Here is a 20,432-nt window from a genome sequence, read left to right as displayed (position 1 = left end):
CACACTGTGCAGTGTCAAATTTGTTTGAGAATTGCACATGAAGCATCTTGAAACTTTTTACCATGTTGAAGTACTGAATAAGTGCAAGTTAGAGGAATGACCAAAGTGCATATTCTATGCAACTAGAACTTTATAGCTACTAAACACTGCTGGCAACTGTTGAAACAGCAAAGGCTTGAGTGTTGTGCAACGGGTGACATACGGCACGTCCATCAGTTACACAGAAAGGGAGTGGAATGACGGGCTGGATTTTAGCTAGTAATAGAACATTGAGCGTTACGGCACAGTACAGGCCCTTTGGCCCACAAGTACTAACCTTTTAATCTACTCCAAGATCAATCTAACTCTTCCCTCCTACACAGCCCTCCATTTTTCTGTAATCTACGTGCCTACCAAAGAATCTCTTAAATGTCCTTAACATACCTGGCTGTACCACCACCCCTTGCAGTGTGTTCCATGCACTTACCACTCTGTGTAATAAAAAAAAACACAAACAAACAACTATCACTAACTTCGCCCCTGCACTTTCCTCCAATTACCTTAAAATAATGCCCTCTTGTATTAGCCATTGTCACCCTGGGAAAATGGCACTGGCTGTCCATTCTGTTCCTCTTATCCTACACACTATCAAGTCACCTCTCCCTCTCATCCTGCTTCACTCCAGCTCACTTAACCTTACCTCATTAGATTTGCTCCCTAATCCAGGCAGCATCCTGGTAAATCTCCTCTGCAACCTAAAGCTTTCATATCCTCCCTATAATGAGGGAACCAGAACTGAACACAATATTCCAAGTGTGGACAACACACATCAAAGTTGCTGGTCACCAGCAACTTTGATGTGTGTTGCTTGAATTTCCAGCATCTGCAGAATTCCTGTTGTTTGCATTCCAAGTGTGGACTAGCTAAGGTTTTATAGATCCGTAACGTTACCTCTCAGCTCTTGAACTCTGTTTAAAAAAAAGAGAGATGTTGTACAGATATGCAAAATTCTATGGAACTAACAAGGTAGGTTAGAACCAGGGGTCACAGTTTCAAAAGGACTGGCCATTCAACAATAAAATGGGAAGGAATTTCTTCACTTGAGGATAATGAATCTTTGGTGTTCTCTTCCTAGGAGGTCAGTGGAGTCTCGCTCACAAGGCAGAGTCTTAGACACAAAAGATTCTGCAGATGATGGAAATCTTGAGTGCGCGCGCGCACACACACGCACACACACACACGCGCACACACACACACACACACACACACACACACACACACACACACACAAAGTTGGAGGAACTCAGTAGGCAAGGAATCTACTGATGGGAGTAACGAGTTGATGCTTCAGACCCAATGCTGATTGTTCATTTCCCTCCATAGAGGTTGCCTGACCTGCTGGTTCCTCCAGCATTTTGTGAGTGTTGCTCATTAACATCTGAGTCAATGTGCAGGAGTCCCTGAGTTGGTGGTAAGGAAGGAAAATTAGCATTCATTTCAAGGGGACTAGAATATAAGAACAAGCATATAATGCTGAGGCTTTATAAGGTAATGGTCAGACTGCAGTTGGAGTATCGTGAGCAATTTTGGGTCTCTTATCTAAGAAAGGATGTACTTCCGTTGGAAAGGATCCAGGGAAGGTTCATGAGGATGATTCCGGGAATGAAAATGTTAACATACGAGGAGTGTTTGAGGCTCTGGGCCTGTACTCACTAGAGTTTAGAAGAATTGGGGGGGGGGGATCTCATTGAAACTATTGAATATTGAAAGGTTTGGCTAGAGTGGATGTGGAGAGGATGTTTCCACGAGTGGGACTAGAGGGCACAGCCTCAGAACAGAGGGACATTCAGTTAGATCAAAGATCAGGAGGGATTTCTTTAGCCAGAGGGTGGTGAATCTGTGGAATTCATTGCCACAGATGGCTGTGGAGGCCAATTCATTGGGTATATTTAAAGTGGGGACTGATAGGTTCATGTTTAGTGAGGATCTCAAAGGTTATGGGGAGAAGGTAGGAGAATGGGGCTGAGAGGGATAATGATTCAGCCATGATGGAATAAGTGGAGCAGACTCAATGGGCCAAATGGCTTACTTCTGCTGTACATTTCCATCCCCCATCAAGAAGGCCTTGAAGCTCTCCATTTCTTTCTCAATGGAAGAACTAACCAGTTCCTCTCCACCACCACCTTCCTCAGTCTGGCAGAACTGGTCCTCACATAAACAATTTTTCCTTCGGCTCCTCCCATTTTCTGCAGACTCAAGAGGTAGCCGTGCCCCCCCCCACCCCCATCGCCCCAGCTCTGCTTGCCTTTTCATTGGCTATGTGGAAGTCTATGTTCCAAGCCTTCCCTGGTAATGCTTATCAACTCTTTTTCTGTTACATTGATGACTGCATTGGTGCTACTTCACGCATCCATAACGAGCTCATCAATTTCATCAATTCTGCCTATAAATTCCACCATACCCTTATATTCACTGGTCCATTTCTGACACCTCCTTCCCCTTTCCTTGATCTCTCTGTCTCATCTCTGTACTGTCGACTGCCATCTTATATAAATCTACCGATTCCCACAGTTATCTTGACTATACCTCTTCCCACCCTGTCTCCTGTAAAAATGCTATTCCCTTTTCTTAGTTCCTTCGTCTCTGCCGCATCTGTTCCCAGGATGAGGCTTTCCTTTCCATGACATCGGAGATGTCCTCCTTCTTCAAAGAACAAAGTTTCCCTTCCTCCACTATTGGTGCTGCCCTCAACCACATCTCTTCCATTTCCCGAACATCCACACTCACACCGCCTTAACAGTGATAGAGTTGCTCTTGTCCATAAGCCTCCACATCCGTTTCATCCTTCGCAACTTCCAAAGGGATCCTACCTCCAAACAAATCTTTACCTCTCCCTCTCCCCCTCCCCCCCTTGCTTCCCACTTTCCATAGGGATCACTCCCTCTGTGATTCCCTCGTCTATTCATCCCACCCCACTAATCTCCCTCCTGGTGCTAAACCTTGCAAGTGAGCTCAGCGCCATACCTGCCCATATACCTGTTGCCTCACTTTCATAAGGGCCCCTTCCAGGTAAGGCAACACTTCACTTGCGAATCCGTTGGGATTGTCTATTGTGTTTGGTGTGCCTGACATGACCTCCTCTGCATTGGTGAGACTCGTTGTAAATTGGGGGTCTGCTTCATCCACTCCATCTGCCAAAAGCAGAACTTTCCGGGGCCAAACATTTTAATTCCGATTCCCATTCCTGTTCTGACGGGTCAGTCCATTGCCTCCTCTTGTGCCAAGATGAAGCCACACTCATTGTGGAGAAGCAGAACCTTGTATTCCATCTGGGTAACCCCCAACTTGATGGCATAAATATCGATTTCTCCTTCTGGTTTAATAAAATTCCCTTCCCCCTCCCTTCTTCTATCCCCCTCCCTGGCCTCTTGTCTTTTCTTTCCTGTTTATCAGCTCCCTATGGATCCCCATCTCCTTTCCTTTCTCCCATGGTCCACTCTTCCTCTTTCTCCAGCCCTTTATCTTTCCCACCCACCTGGCTTCACCTATCACCTTTTTGCTATCATACTTCCCCTTCCCTCCCCCATCTTTGTATTCTGGCGTCTGTCCCCTTCCTTTCCAGCTCGGGTTTTGGCCGGAAACATCGACTGCTTGTTCATTTCCACGGATGCTCCTTGACCTTTGGCATTTTGTGTGTGTGATTCTCCTCCTTTGTTCTTGTGGCCTAAGGCAGCATCTGGGTTTTGGAATTTAGTGAGAAATCGAAGGCTATAAGGTTAATGCTAAACGCTGAATGGTGGAGCAGGCGTGCAGAAACAAATGAACTCCTACAGCCTCCCATCAACACGAGGTTGTGCAGATGCTGAAGATCCAGAGTCACACACACAAAACGCTGGAGAAACTCGGTAGGTCAAGCAGCATCTATGGAGAGAAATAACCAGTCAATGCTTCGGGCCCAGACCGTTCATCAGAACCGATCTTCATCATGGCCCTGATGAAACATGTTGGCCCGAAACATGGACTGTATATTCATTTCCATAAATGCTCCAGCATTTTATATGTTTCTAAAACTTCTGATATGTTAATACAGTTAATCAATCTATAATAATATGCTTGCACCAGCAATGATGACCATGGAATGAAATTACTAGATTGTTGGCAGTGGAGCATGTTCTGTAAATGAATAAAGATTCAAGCAGGATTATTTAATGTAATTTCTTGTACACAGGTGTAGAGAAGAACAAAATAATTGTTACTCCAGACCCGATGCAACACAAAAAAAATTAAGATAAAGAACACAACAATAATAAAAACACAAAATATTAGATTATGAGGACACTCAGTCCTCATTTATTGTCATTTAGAAATGCATGCATGCATTAAGAATTAATACAATGTTCCTCCAGAGTGTTATCACACAAAAAACAGGACAAACCAAAGACTAACACTGACAAGACCACATAATTATAACATATAGTTACAGCAGTGCAAAGCAATACCGTAATTTGATAAAGAACAGACCGTGGAAAGGGTAAAAAAAAAGTCTCAAAGTTCCGATCGACTCCTAATAGTCCCTGATAGCAGGCAGCAGAAAGGAAAAACTCTGTCTGCCATAAACCTCTAGGCACCGACAACTGTCGATGCATTGGAAGCACCCGACCCCAGCCGACTCTGAGTCCGTCTGAAAACTTCGAGCCTCCGACCAGCCCTTGGACACCGAGCACCATCTCTGCCGAGCGCTTCGACCCCGTCCCGGCCACCAAACAACAAGCAAAGCCGAGGACTCGGGGCCTTCTCCTCCGGAGATTCTGGATCACACAGTAACAGCGGCAGCGAAAAAGGCATTTCAGAAGTTTCTCTAGATGTTCCTCCGTTCACTCACGTCTGTCTCCATCAAATCAGAATTGTGCACGGCACCCTACTTGACAGATTACAGATGTCATTCACCGGAGTGGCCGTGCAAGCTGCGTCACACCGCCATCTTCTCCGATAGCTTATATACATTGATTGTATGTCCATAAAGTGATGCTAGGCACAGGAGTGTCTGTACATAAGGTGATTCTGACTGGAAATGATAAAGTAGTGGTAGTTGGGGATGTAGAGGGGTGGGTTAGTGGGTGGAGGTGTTGATCAGCCTTTCTGCTTGGGGAAAGTAACTGTTTTTCAGTCTGGTGGTCCTGGAATGGATGCTACATAGCCTCCTCCCTAACGTGTGTGGGGCAAACAGTCCATATGCAGGATGGGTGGGATCCTTCATGATGTTACTGGCCGCCTTCTGGCACCTTTCTGTATATATGTCATTGATGATGGGTAGGCTGTGCCGATAATGTATTGTGCATGCAGTTTTGACTACCCATTTTGGAGTGTGCCTGTGAACATGCGTATTTGCATTTGCAGGCCTATTGTAAGCTATTTATCTGAGATGTGATGCATTCTAATTAATTTTGAGTTCATTATTTATTTATGAAAATATAATCATTTATGTTGAATTTGACTTTAATTGATATTTTCTTTGCAGTTTAACAATTAATTACCTGCTGCGTAGTTATGTATATGCAGCTGTTCAGAGTAAGCCCTAGTGGTCACAGTATGTATATGCAGCTGTTTAGTATGTTCCCCAGTGGTCACAGTATGTATATGTATTTGTTCAGAGTGTCCCCGAGTAACCACAGTGTGTATATGCAGCTGTTCAGTGCCCCCTAGTGGTCACAGTATGTATAAGCAGCTGTTCAGTGCCCCCAATGGTCACAGTATGTATATGCAGCTGTTCAGTGCCCCCAATGGTCACAGTATGTATATGCAGCTGTTCAGTGCCCCCAATGGTCACAGTATGTATATGCAGCTGTTCAGTGCCCCCAATGGTCACAGTATGTATATGCAGCTGTTCAGTGTGTCCCCTAGTGGTCACGTACAGTCCTGATGAAGGGTCTCGGCCCGAAACATCAACTGTACTTTTTTCCATAGATGCTGCCTGACCTGCTGAGTTCCTCCAGCATTTTGTGTGTGTGTTACTTTGATTTCCAGCATCTGCAGATTTTTTTTGTGTTTGTGATGTATGTGCAAGTGTGTCCTCTTATGTGAGAGAGTGGTGAATCTGTGGAGTTTGTTACCACAGGCAGCTGTAGAGACCAAGTTTTTATGTATATTTAAGGAAAAGGTTGATAGATTCTTGATTGGTCAGGGCATGAAGGGATATAGGAAGAAGGCAGGAGATTGGGCCTGAGAGGGAAATGGATCAGCCATGGTGAAATGGTGAAGCAGACATGGTGGGCTTAATGGCCTAATTATGATTTAATGATTATGAAGACACATCCTCTTTTTATTGTCATTTAGTAATACATGCGTTAAGAAATGATACATTATTCCCTCCGGTGTGATATCACAAAACACAGGACCGACCAAGACTGAAAAAACTGACAAAACCACATAATTATAACATATAGTTACAACAGTGCAACAACTTGATGAAGAAGTCCATGAGCACAGTAAAGTTCAAAGCTTCTCAAATGTCCCACATCTCACACAGACGGGAGAAGGAAGAAAAACCCTCCCTGCCATGCCAACCACAATCCGACTCTGAGTCATCGGAAAGCTTCGAGCTCTGATCAGCTCCCCGACACCGAGTACCGAGCGCCATCTCTGTCCGAACGATTCGACCTCCTTCTCGGTCGCCAAAAGCAGGCAAGGCCGGGGATTTTGAGGCCTACCCTCTGAAAGATTCCTGACCACACAGTAACGACAGCAGCGGACAGGCGTTTCAGAAATTTCTCCAGATGTTCCTCTGTGCTTTCACGTCCATTCTCCCTCAAATCAGAATTGTCCACGGCCCCTATTTAACAGATACGACATCATTTTTCACCGGAGGGCTGCATACACGCAGGCGCGCCACCATCTTCTCCTCCCGCCGGAGGACTATGCTCCTATATCTTATGGTCTTTTTATTCAAGTGAGGGGGAGGGAGTTCTGATTGGATGACTCTTGCATGCAAATTTAATGGGATTTTTTCATCTATGTATTATCAAAGTGCAGTGGTGCCAATTTTCTGCTTCTCTCTTCCTTCACATCACTGTCCATGTGTAATTCTTTGTTCAATTAGCACTTAACAAAATGATAATGAAGCAACAAGTTTTGTGCTTCTTTCCTGACTTCTGAAAGAACCTAGGATTTAAAAACATCAGAATCTGAATTTTATGAATTATTTTCAAAGTTGTGACAGTACTGTTGCAAGAATTTGGATAAATGTCCAGTGCATAGTAAACTGGAGCAAGTTTCTTTCATTTTCATTTTACAGGTGTATTTATTGTTGCTGCCAAACGGACTCCCTTTGGCACCTACGGAGGAAAGCTGAAGGATTACAGTGCCACATATTTAGCTGCCCATGCCGCAAGGGCTGCTTTGGCTGCTGGGCAGGTCAGCCCTGAACTGGTGGACAGTGTTGTTGTTGGCAATGTAATACAGGTTAGTATACGGTAGAATCCATGAACCTCGCAATTGGTTTTGTCTTCTAAGACAAAGTTTCAAACCATTCTGTATCAATGTCTATGAGAGGCTGGACAAACTTGTGTTGTTTTCTGTCGAGCAATGGACGTTGAGGGGAGATCTGATAGAAGTTTATAAGATTGAGAGCTATAGATAAAATAGACAGACAGCATCCTTTTCCCAGGATAGAAACGTCTAATACCAGAGAACATGCATTTAAGGTGAGAGGGGAATCATTTCAAAGCAGATGTGAGGGGCAAGTTTTTACCCAGAGAGTGGTGGGTGGTTGGAATGTGCTGCCTGGGGTGGTGGTAGAGGCAGATACGTGAGGGACTTCTAAGAGACGTTTGGATAGGCACATGAATGTGAGGAAAATGGACATTGTGTACTCATAAAGGATTAGTTAACCATTTAATTACTAATTTATTTGGTTCGGCACAACATTGTCCTTGAAAGTGAGTCTATGGGTTGTGGGAGCAGGTCAGTGATGGGATGGGGTGAGGGAAGTTATCCCCACTGGTTCAAGAGCCTGATGGTTGAGGGGTAATAACTGTTCTCGAACCTGGCTGTGTGGGTCCTGTGTACCTCCTTGCTCCTGCAGCAGCAAGCCCCTTTCCCACCCTCCTGCGCACTAATTCCATTACACACACACACAGACTGGCTTTCAATCCCAGGACAAGCCACCTAAGGGCTTCCACTCCTTGTCCTTGTCCCTGGATTCTCAGAATTGTAGATGTCAGGCCTCCAGCCTCCAGTCCCTGGTCCAGATTTGCAGACTCTGCCTTCGGGATTAACTATAATCAGTAGGAGTCAATCCTGATTAAAACCAATATTAATCAGGACTGCTGTGTACGCATGGCCCTTAGTATTCTCAGTTATCCCTCCCATTCATCCAACAATCTCTTTGATACCCAACCATCAGATAGGAGGTACCATAGCATTAGGACAAGAACTTGTTGGAATGGGAAACAGCTTCGTCCCCCCAGGCTGTAAGACTACTGAACTCCCTTCCACCATCCAGGTCTCATTGCATATGAAGCACCAGTAGCATTATATTGTTTACTTTTTAATTTGTGTCATAAATAAATAAAGGCATCCGTTAGCCTTGCGAGACCATGGAGCTGCGCCTGGAAAGTCTTCACTCTCCAGGGCGCAGGCCCGGGCAAGGTTGTATGGAAGACCAGCAGTTGCCCATGCTGCAAGTCTCCCCTCTCCATGACACCAATGTTGTCCAAGGGAAGAGCATTAGGACCCATACAGCTTGGCACCAGTGTTGTCGCAGAGCAATGTGTGATTAAGTGCCTTGCTCAAGGACACAACACGTTCCCTCGGCTGGGGCTCGAACTCACGACCTTTGGGTAGCTAGTCCAATGCCTTAACCACTTGGCCACATGCCCAAACAATTCGTGTCATATATGCACCTTATTATTGATTTGCAGTAACACTGTATGTATTTTGTGTGTGATTTGTATGTACTGTATTGTGCACCTTGGTCTGGTGGAACTTTGTTTTGTTTGGCAGCATACACGTGACAATAAATTTGAATGTGAACTTCCTTTGTTTCCTTGTTTTGAAAGAGTTCTGCAGATGCTGCTTACATTGCAAGACATGTTGGACTACAAGTTGGAATTCCGATCTCCGTGCCAGCCTTAACAGTAAACAGACTCTGTGGATCTGGTTTCCAGTCAATCGCCACTGGAGCACAGGTACTCTCCTGTACATTAGTGAATTGATCTTGGCATTTTACACCTAGTCAATATAGTGCATTCCATTTAATTGGGACTCATTTTGGCCCAATTAGCCAGCTGCCCCAGTTAGCTGAAGTTTCATAGGAATAGTTAAAAAGATGTACATAGAACGTAGAATAGTACAGCTGTTGTGCCGACCCTCAAACCCTGCCTCCCATGTAACCCCCCACCTTAAATTCCTCCATATGCCTGTCTAGTAGTCTCTTAAACCTCACAAGTGTATCTGCCTCAAAAAAGACAAACTACTGTTTAACTAAGTAACAAATTATGCATTTAAACAAAATGCAGAACAAATTATAACACTGTCAATACTACTACAGTACTATAAAACTGTGCGTTAGTTCCTAATAATTCTCGATGGAGGAATTTTTCCAGTGTATGCTGTTGTGTTCTTTTGTTTCACGGTAAATGGACAAAATCAGCGCAGACACCTAGTAATCATAATGGACTGCCTTAGTACAATACTTGACATTTGCATCCATCCTCTAAATCTTCATTTTCATTGCAACATTGAAGATAATTGTCGATGCCTTTAATTTCTTCGTAATTCCTAATTTGTTGAAGTAGTGAAATAGTTTCATTTTCACTCCCAGCTTTTGCTGGTATCTCTAAGTGTGAATGCTTGAAACCGTAATCAGCAAAACGGTTCTGAATTGTCTCACTGCTTACTTCTCTCCAACTGTCGGTGATAAAAATTGCTGCTTTTTCAGCACTAACATGCAAATTACGGTACAATAAAGTATATTTGGTAACGTTGTCTTAACTAAAAAGTTAGTAAAGAAAAAAAACAAAAAGGACTCATTATAATTAAATAGTCAAGTGTGCACCGGTTGGAGCTCAAATTTTCCAGAAGCCACATTCATCAATCCTTGGTAGACTGCCATGCCTTGGCTCCATCAACTTGCGTTTTCCTACCAATCGAATCCTACAATCTCTTCTCTCCAGTGTCTTCCCTCTTCATCTCCTGCCGAACAAAAGACAAAGACCCACACCATGTCAGTCACAAACCTGCTTCCCCCCTCAGCCTTTTCTAGAACCTTCTCCCCATTCCACTCTCCTGATTGGACGGCCTACATTCCTAAGCGCCCCTTATCTTTAACAGTAACTCAAATACTTCTTCTGCAGAAAGACCATTAAATGAAACACCCTACAACATTATCAGTAAAACCTTTGCACTGTGTTACACTCTTTCCCCCTCACCAAAAATCATGTCCTCATGACTTTGAAATTCATCAACCCCCATTAATGAGACAGTTTTCGTAGTCATAGTCATACTTTATTGATCCCAAGGGAAATTGGTTTTCGTTACAGTTGCACCATAAATAATTAAATAGTAATAAAACAATAAATAGTTAAATAGTGTTACGTACCCCATAACTGGGTTGCCAAACCAGCAGAAATGGACTACTCAGTTGGAGTCTGGATTACTGGAACTAAGAAAGTTTTATTAAAGAAATAAGCAACACAGTGCTCGGATAATAAATGCAACAGTTCAGCAACGATAAACACACATGTACACAAAACTAGGACAATAGGATCAATCAAGCTCTATTGTCATCTAGGGGTAAATGACCAGTTTCAAAGTGACGCAAAGTTCAGTTCAATTGAGTTCAGCTCAGTTCACAGTAATCACTGCTGTGCTGGGGGGGGGGGGAGGGGGAGGGGGGGGAGAGAGAATGAGAGAGAGAATGAATATTCAAATGGGATTCCAAACAGACCTTCGATATTCCTCACAGTCAGCTTTCAGGCGAGCCCTTTGTAATGTCTTCTGAGGTCACCGACTGTGACCCCTCCGTTTCAGATACGATCGTTCCTCTGCAGTGAACCTGGCACCCAGGCAAGGGCGGACACAAACCAGCTTCCCGCCGATCGTACCTTTCCACCCTGTGCATCTATGGCTTGGTCCCGCGACCAGCCCTCCAAAAACTTGTGGGAGGCGCACCGCTTCCAGGGTCTCGTTACCTCGTGGTGCCGTGTGTGTCCTGCCTTAGCGAACCTGTCCCTTTTTATCCCCCTGCTGGGGTATCGCCTGTCCATCACACTTCAAACAGTTCAGGGTTCAAAAAGGAGCCGATCTTGACAGTTCTCAGACCGGTGTCTCCTTCCGTTAAACTCTCTCGTCTCTTCATTAACATTTCCAAATGCTGCTCCATTGTCTTCCTTATCTCTCTTTCTCCTGAAGACAGGTGGCAGATCAACTGCTGATCCCACTGGTGCCAGCACAGGACAGTTAACATCTTAGTCTATGTGTACTTTTTGTAACCCTCTTTCGTCACAATAGTAATATGTAAATTATGCCAGGAAATAAGTCCAGGACCAGCCTATTGGCTCAGGGTGTCTGTCCTTCCAAGGGAGGAGTTGTAAAGTTTGATGGCCACAGGCAGGAATGACTTCCTATGACGCTCATTTCAAAGGAACTTTGTGATGTCTGAACCTCCGATCCATTTGTATGGATTTCATTAGTGGAATAGGTGCGACACTCTCTTTCCCTAATGTGACATAGGCAACCTGTCTGGGAGTTTCCTGATTCTTTGATACCTCCTTATCACATCATCTTTTACTTCATGTTCAGACACTCCCTGGGATCTTTCCCATCTATGTGGAGAGGTTTATTACTTGTGCCTTCTGGCAACTCGGGTCCCCTTGTCACTTGGTTGAGCTCAACTTCACTGCCAGTTACTTTAGAGCCCAGTCTTCCTTCATTGTGCAGCCACGTGCCTGTCCACGGCTAATCCCCTCCGTTTCATCCACGTACACATGGGGAAGTCTGGGAGTCTCTTCGTCAGTTATTGGGGAGCTTGCATAGGGTAGCATATACCATACCCCCACTTCCTCATCCTCTGAGTCTGTAACAAAGTCGGTGGTTACATCCCTTCCAGGCCTTTCCACCGTGAGTCCTCTGTTCTCCCACGTTGCCGCAGAGACCTCTTACTAGGTGTAGGGACCTGGTCAGGCTCTGGGTCAACAGAGGTTGAAGGTGGTCTGATGGAGAATCTTGACAGGTCCATTCCCATCCTCTGGTTTCACCAAACTGGTACATTTGGCATCTGACTCTCCACTACGTAAGGCATAGCCACCCAGCAGTCAGCAATCTTATGCTTCTGTGGTAGCCCAAGTTCTTCATGAGAACTCTGTCTCCAGGCATCAGTTGAGTGAACCTAATCTTTTGATTATATCTCCTTATTTCCTTGATTCTGCTTTGTAGCAGAGATATCTACTAGTTCATAAGCCTTTTGCAGTTACATGCTCATGTCAGACACATACTTCAGATAGGTGTCCTGTGGGAAATCTTGCCACCAGTCCTAAAACAGAGGCCAACAGGCAATCTTGCTTCGCACCCAAACATTAAATAATGTGGTGAGTATCCAGTGGCTTCATTCTGTGTACAGTTGCTGCAGTGGACCAGATGCCAAATACGCTGACTCCATTTGTTCTTCTTGCTGATATCCAGGGTTCCGAGCAGTCTAGCAATGTCCGATTGAACCCCTCGGGCTTGGGTTCACCTTGAGGGTTTTAAGGTGTGGTCTTCGACTTCTCAACACCAAGCATGCTCAGTAACTCATGTATGAGCCTACTCTCAAAATACCATCCCCGATCATTATGTATTAGCCTGGGAAAGCCATAATGAATGAAATGCTTTTCACCACTTTGGCCATGGTGGGCACTCTCTGATCCTTTGCAGGGAAAGCTTGAGCATATCTGGTGTAGTGATCAGTAATAACCAAGACATTCACTGTGTTGCTGGGATCAGGCTCCATGGAGAGGAAATCCATACATACCAGATCAAGTGGCCCCACACTCTGTAAGTGGGATAAAGGAGCAGCCCTTGTAGGCAGTGTCTTCCTCCAAATACATTGAACGTACAACTTGCAATACTCTTCGACCTCAGGCTTCATTCGGGGCCAGTAGAACCAATCTCTGACCAATCCATAGCTCTTGTCAGACTCCAAATGACCTGAATCATCGTGAAGTAACTTCAACACAATCCTTCGATATTTCTCAGGCAGAACCAAATGGGAACGGTGAGGCCTGTCTGGAGGAGACATGACCAGGAATAGAATCTGGTTCCTCAACCCGAGTTTGTTTCATTCTCTCAGCAGTAGAGATACAGGAGGGTGTTTCATCTTTTCAGCTTGGGCCATATCTCCTTCCACATCAGCTGACCAAACGGTACCTGTACGTGGGTCATCTCGCTGAGCGCAGTCACTTCCCCTGGACTCAACTCAGGCAACTGCTTTGTATTCAGAGCAGACAGGTTGTGGAATGGTACAACCAGAAGCTCCCAAATATTCCACTGCTCGATCTTGCCCTAGCCTCGCCTCTGACTTCCCTGTGATGGGAAACTGGCACACTACTTTAACTCCAGGGGCAAGAACACTCTTCCGCTCTCTGTCCATTTCCAGACCTTCATATGCACATTGGGAAAACGCATCAACATCAATGTTCCAGCTACCCAGGTGGTACTTCAGGCTGAAATCATAGGCAGACAACGCCGCCAACCAACGAGGGCTTGTAGCATCCAATTTCGCCAATGTCAGGTATAAGTCAACGGATTGTTATCCGTCCTTACCTTGAACTTGGCACCATATAGAGAATCACTTAACTTATCCACCACAGCCCATTTCAATGCCAGAAACGCCAATGTGTGCTTGGGGTAGTTTCGCTGGGAGGGTGACAGACTCCAGCGACAGATCTCAACCCTGTGCCCTGATCCTGATACAGAATGCCCTCTAACCCTCATGGCTGGCATTTGTATGCAATACATGCAGCAATGGGGGTTTTCAAAAACCAACAAAGGCGCTTTCGTCAGCAGCTCCTTCGACAATTGAAAGGGCTCTTGACATTTTGCATCTGGTCTTGCTCCAAAAGGCTTTGAAGGGCTAAGATCATCTTTACCATCTTTTCCTTTTGTCCTGCTCCCGTTCTTCCCTAAGGGAGGGTAACCGTACAGAAGCTGATTCCAAGGGTGACTCACTTTAGAGTATTTCACAAACCTCCGGTAATACCCACAGAATCCAAGGAACAAGAGTAGGGCACTCACATTCATGAACCTTGGCCGTGTGGTCACTGGCTCTTTGAGGATCCGTAGCTACTCTGTTCCGTGAGACTATGTGCCCAACGTAGTTGACAGACGTCTTGCAGAGTTGGCTCTTCCCCATTGACATTTTATCCCTTCAGCTTTCAGGCAGCCTAACACCTTCAGTAGCCTCGTCTCATGCTTTTCCAGGGCGGACCTGTACACTTTGACATCATCCAGCTACACCTGCATCTCAAGCAAGTTCATATCCCTAACAATTTTCTCCGTGACACTCTGGAAAGGAGCTGGTGCTCCTGATATGCCCTGGGGTATCCTTTCAAACTGAAAGAATCCAAGTTGACATGAATGCCATCTTCTCCTTGTCAGCTTCACTCGTGGGTATCTGATAATACCCACTCCTTAGGTCCAGCACATTGAACCACTTTGCTCCACTCAGGCAGGCCAGTGCATCTTCGATCCTCAGAACAATACACTGGCTGAGGACTATGTGTCAGTTCAAAGTCCGATAGTCCACAAACAATCATACCTTCCCATTCTTTTTCCTCACCACCACTATGGGGGGGAGACACATAGGGACTCCTGGAATCGGTGATAATCCCGGATTCCTTCAGCTTCCGCAGATGCTGCCAAACATCCTCCACCTCAGGGGGTGCCAGTCGCCGAGACCTTTCTCTGAAAGGGGTGTCCTCCATCACTCGAATGGTGTGGCACGTATTCTTGGAACAACCCACATCAAACTCATCAGTAGAAAAGACATCTTCGAACTTCAACATCTTCTCAATCAATCTCTTCTTCTAACCCCATCAATTTCTTCTTGCAGGCTCCCACTAGACTCCTCAGAATACGAGATTCACCCTTCTCGACAAACCAACACTAACATATCAAGGACATCAGCTACTCCCACATCTGTTTCCAAAAACTCCAGATTCAACGACAAGTAGCCATCGTACGGGTAGTCATCAGTATTAAGCCCCCAGAGCTCTTGGACACTGAGTGGTGTCAATGGTAAATGTGTCTGTCAAATACCAGTTGTAAAGTGAATGGTACAGCAGAGTAATCTGACATCTGTGTATAGTATGGCTCTAGCAAAAATACCCTCGATCCATAGGGATACACTGGAGCTTGGCCCACTAAGCCGTCAAGAATAGGGTTTTTCTCTTTTGAGTCTTCCTTGATACATTGATTGGAATGTGTTTCCCCCAAGACACCAGGCCATTCCCTCACTGGGTCTCTTTGAAGTTTCCCGACTTCCCTTTATGCTTAAGTAACTGGGCTCACTTCTAAAGGTTTTCCCATTCAACACATTCCCGCCTGAAGTGTCCCTATTCACCATAGGTGTAACAGACAATACTGGTCACTCCACTTTTCAAGAGACTCTTGAAAAACAGCAGCCCTCTGCTTAGTACATCCCTTCAGTGGCTGTGGCTCCTTATCAGCTTAGTTATGCTTGGTGGCGGCACCCGCCGATAACAACCAGGATACCTCAGCTCTAAAATCCGCCACAAACTTGTGTAACAGCCCCATTTGTAGGACATCAGGGGTCACTTCAGTAACAGAGGCTACTACCGAGGACTGGAAACACAAAATAATCTGCAGATGCTGGGGGCAAAGCAACACTCACAACACGCTGGAGGAACTCAGCAGGTCGGGCAGCATCCGTGGAAAAGATCAGTCGACGTTTTGGGCCGGAACCCTTCGTCAGGACTGTAGGGGGAAGGGGCAGAGGCCCTATAAAGAAGGTGGGGGGAGGGTGGGAAGGAGAAGGCTGATAGGTTCCAGGTGAAAAACCAGTAAGGGGAAAGATAAAGGGGTGGGGTACGGGAAGCAGGGAGGTGATAGGCAGGAAAGGTGAAGAAGGAATAGGGGAAAACACAATGGGTAGTAGAAGGAGGCGGAACCATGAGGGAGGTGATAGGCAGCTGGGAGAGGGGGCAGAATGACATAGGGATAGGGGGAGGGAGGGGGAGGGAATTACCGGAAGTTGGAGAATTCTATGTTCATACCAAGGGCTGGAGACTACCTAGACGGTATATGAGGTGTTGCTCCTCCAACCTGAGTTTAGCCTCATCATGGCAGTAGAGGAGGCCATGTATCTGAATGGGAGTGGGAAGCAGAGTTGAAGTGGGTGGCTACTGGGAGATCCTGTCTGTTTTGGCGGACAGAGCGGAGGTGATCGACGAAACGGTCCCCCGATCTGCGTCAGGTTTCACCGATGTAGAGGAGGCCGCACCGGGAGTACCAGATGCAATAGATGACCCCAACAGACTCAGCTGAAGTGTTGCTTCACTTGGAAGTACTGTTTGGGGCCCTGAATGGTGGCAAGAGAGGAGGTGTAGGGACAGGTGTAGCACTTGCACTTACAGGGATGAGTGTCGGGTGGGAGATCCGTGGGGAGGGACATGTGGACCAGGGAGTCGCGGAGGGACCGATCCCTGCGGAAGGCGGAGAGGGGTGGAGAGGGAAAGATGTGCTTAGTGGTGGGGTCCTGTTGAAGAAGTTGCGGAGGATAATGTGTTGGATCCGGAGGCTGGTGGGGTGGTAGGTGAGGACAAGGGGAACTCTGTCCCTGTTGTGGTGGCGGGAGGATGGGATGAGGGTCAAAGTGCGGGAAATGGAGGAGATGCAGGTGAGGGCATCATTGATGACAGCAGAAGGGAAACCACGATCCTTAAAGAGGACATTTGGGATGTCCTGGAACGGAAAACCTCATCCTCGGAGCAGATGCGGCGGACTCTGGACCCTACTGATGGAGGCCTCTCTCTCCTCCATCACATTTTCCTCCTGTTTTACTTCTCTGGTCAGCTGAACAAAAGTGGGAGCGGGGGCATGTCTTACGAGACATTCAAAGGCTGCAATCAACCATATCCTGGGACTGTGCACCCTTCGCCACTTGGTCCATCCTTAATTGATTCACCTCAGCCATTTGGGTGACCCGTCTATGCCACAAGCAATGCAGCTATCTCTCTAGCTGAAAAACGTAAGCAGAAAGTTTCTCCCCCTTCTCCTGAAACATGCTCTGAAACTCCGTCATTGGGCTTCCTGTCATGCCAAAAACGTTCCCTAGTGCTTGCAGGTAACGGGCGGAAGTAGCTAAGGAGTCCTCTGCCTTTGAGGACCTCAGCTTCAGCAGCTGGACCCTTTAGACTCTACCAGTTGCAGTCTTTTTACGTGATCAGAGTACTGCCACTCATCCAGCATCTGAAGTCTGCTCTGTCCAAGTCTCATATTCCTCCTCCCCCTTGGAGGTGGGCTTCACTCCCGAGAATATCCTCAGCCTATGCTAACTTTGACTCTCTGCTGGTGCACTTTGCCATTTATCTGTCAGGGATATAAAGGCTGATGCCAACTCAGAATCTTCACCTCTTGCTGGAAGACTTGTTAGACCTTCCACATCAGACCAGTCCTTCCCCTTCACTCTGCAGAAATGAGAGCAGCTTGTCTTTCAAGTTTCCGCCCTCCGCTACGGGAAACTCTGCTTCCAATTCAACACCCGCCTACATTCCCCTTTCCTTTGGAAAGTGTGGACGGCCCATTGCTCTGCCTCTCCCGGGACCCCAATGGTACCAGGCAGATCCACTCCCCGATGTCAGCGCTAGTCTGAACTAACACTACATCTTTCCCATCCGCTTGGTCAAACTGCCGCTCCATGACCGTAACTTTCCCTAATATTTTAACAGTGCTTAAGACCCTTATCAACAATTCACCTGGGCTGTGGATATCCACCCCACTCACAGCAGGCACTAGCTACAGGTAATCTCTTTGAATCACACCAATGCTTAACCCCTGCAGCATCCTTAACCACATATCTTAATCACTTTCCCAGACAATAGTTTATAACACGGGTTTAAGCACAAACCCACTTAATCAATTCTTGGGGCAATCACACAGCTTTCGATGAATTTGATCCAGGACAATACCCCCACAATGAAACCCCTTTTTTTACTGGGCTCTCTGGAAATGCAGCACATTAGCCCCTTGCTTACAGCCACTGGATTCCACGGCGAGAAACCCACCTTTCTCAGGCATTGTACGTCTAGGGAGTATATGACTTTAGTCCCACCAAATCTGTGGGGTTGGGATGTCATGCCCACCCGAACCCTGGTTCATGTGAATGCTGTGTGATTTACTGCCCTGCAATAGCCCATCGGCAAGAAATAACGGATCTCACACTGCGTACAGTTTTAAAAAATGTATATTCATGAACGTTACCTCAACCAAAGAGTAAAGAAAAGAAAGTGAAAAAACAAAGGCCTATTATAATTAAAGCTCAAATCTTCCAAAAGTCACATTCACCGAACATTGGTGGGCTTCTGCGCCTTGGCTCCATTGAATCGCATCTTCCCCACTGGATCAAATCCTATGACCCATTCTCTTCAGCATCTTCCCTGTTCATCTCCCGCCGAACAGAACACAAAGACCCTCACCATGTCAGTCACAAAGCTGCTCCCCTCCCCCCCACCAGCCTTCTCTAGAACCTTCTCCCCGTTCCATTCTCCTGATTGGATGGCCCACATTCCTAAGCATCCTTTATCTCTGACAGTAACCCAAACACTGCTTACACAGAAAGGCCATCACATGAAACACCCTGCAACATCAGCAGTAAAACCTTTACTAGGGTGTTATATAAATAATAATAAATATAATAATATTAACTAATGATAAAATATAGAATTATAATATACACAATAATTTACCAATGTGCAATAATAATTTACAAAATAATAAAACAGACTATTGTACTATGATGTGTGTTCTCCTGTAGCACAGAGATGAACTGTTGTATATACTTATTGCATTTGGTAGGAAAGATTTTCTGTAACGATCCTTGTGACCGCTGAGTTAAATGAATCTGTTAAAAAAAAATGCGCTGCTGCTTATTCAATTGGTCATGGAGAGGATGTGCCTGATTGTCCATGATGGATAACAGTTTGTTTAGTGACCTTCTCTCCACCACTGACTCAAAAGAGTTGGGGTTGTAGCCAAGGACAATCCAGTCTTTTTCATGAGTTTATTTAGTCTTTTTGGATTACCACCATTGATGCTGCTCCCCCAACATAAAGCTGCAAAGAGGACTGCACTCACTATAACAGACTGGTAAAAGATCTCCAACATCCTGTTACACACATCAAAGGGTCTCAGCTTCCTTAGAAAATAGAGTCTGCTCATCCCCTTCTTGGTTTTGGCTTTCCAGTCAAGACTGTTGTCAAGGTGAACACCAAAGTATTTGTACTCCTCCACTACCGCAACTCTCCCAGAATGTATACAGGACTCGTTACAGTCCTCTTCCTCCTAAATCAATCGCCATCTCCCTGATCATGGTAGCGTAAAGAAGCGATTAACGTGACACTGTTACAGCTCGGGGCATCGGAGTTCAATACTAGTGCCGTCTGTAAGGAGTTTGTACTTTCTCCCTGTGAGCATGTGGGTTTCCTCTGGATGTTCCAGTTTCCTCCAACGTTCCAAAGACATACCGGTTAGTAGGTAAATTGTCCTGTGATTAGGCTAGAGTTAAATAGGTGGTGTGGCTCATTGGGCCGGAAAAACCTGTTCCAGGCTAGATCTCTAAATAAAAAATAAAATTAGTAAAAATAAAAGCATTTTGTCAGAAGATTGCAAAACCTCTTTTGGGACTTAGAACAGGGGTTCCCAATTTGGGGTCCACGGACTCCTCAGATAATTGTAGGGGTTCATGGCATAAATAAGGTTGGGAACCCATGACAGAGTCATATAGCACAGTAACAGGCTATTTAGCCCACCAGTTCTGTGCCGGCCCTCAAGTACCCATTTGTATAAATCCATTTATTCTCCTCACATTCCCAGCAACATTCCTCAGGTTCTCCGTAGACTGAATGGACAGCCAGAGACTTTTCTCCCAGGCTGGGGTGGTTAATACAAAGGGACACAATTTTAAGCTCATTGTAAATTGTCCCATGGTAAGGCTAGGGTTAAATTGGTGGCATACCTGGGGTGCAAGGGCCAGTTCTGCACTGTATCCTTAATTAAGATAAAGTAAACTGAGCTTCCAATTTCATTTATTTATTGTGTTTTGTATTTACATCCCTGGATCTAATCTTGCCCACAATGGAAATAGCCCTCTTCACTAAATGCCTTCAAAATCCTTAAAGTACAGATCAATGAGATTATTGTTTTTGTAGAATCAGATCATGAACTGCTGGTTTGGCATTGTG

The 20,432-nt window shown here is 45.6% G+C and overlaps 1 protein-coding gene across 1 annotated transcript in view; it reads left to right on the top strand.

Annotated features, from left to right (window-relative positions):
• The window catches only part of acaa2 (acetyl-CoA acyltransferase 2), a 52,695-nt gene that overhangs the window by 8,677 nt on the left and 23,586 nt on the right, over positions 1-20,432 (top strand). The window contains exons 2-3 of the mRNA XM_063042609.1: positions 7,271-7,437; positions 9,036-9,164. Coding sequence (XP_062898679.1) covers positions 7,271-7,437; positions 9,036-9,164 — 296 coding nt within the window. The remainder of the gene's footprint in view (positions 1-7,270; positions 7,438-9,035; positions 9,165-20,432) is intronic.

Source organism: Mobula hypostoma, chromosome 3, assembly GCF_963921235.1.
Source record: "Mobula hypostoma chromosome 3, sMobHyp1.1, whole genome shotgun sequence".
Classification (NCBI taxonomy): Eukaryota; Metazoa; Chordata; class Chondrichthyes; order Myliobatiformes; family Myliobatidae; genus Mobula; species Mobula hypostoma.
Note: the sequence above shows the minus strand (reverse complement) of the source record. Positions and strands in the feature narration are given on the sequence as shown.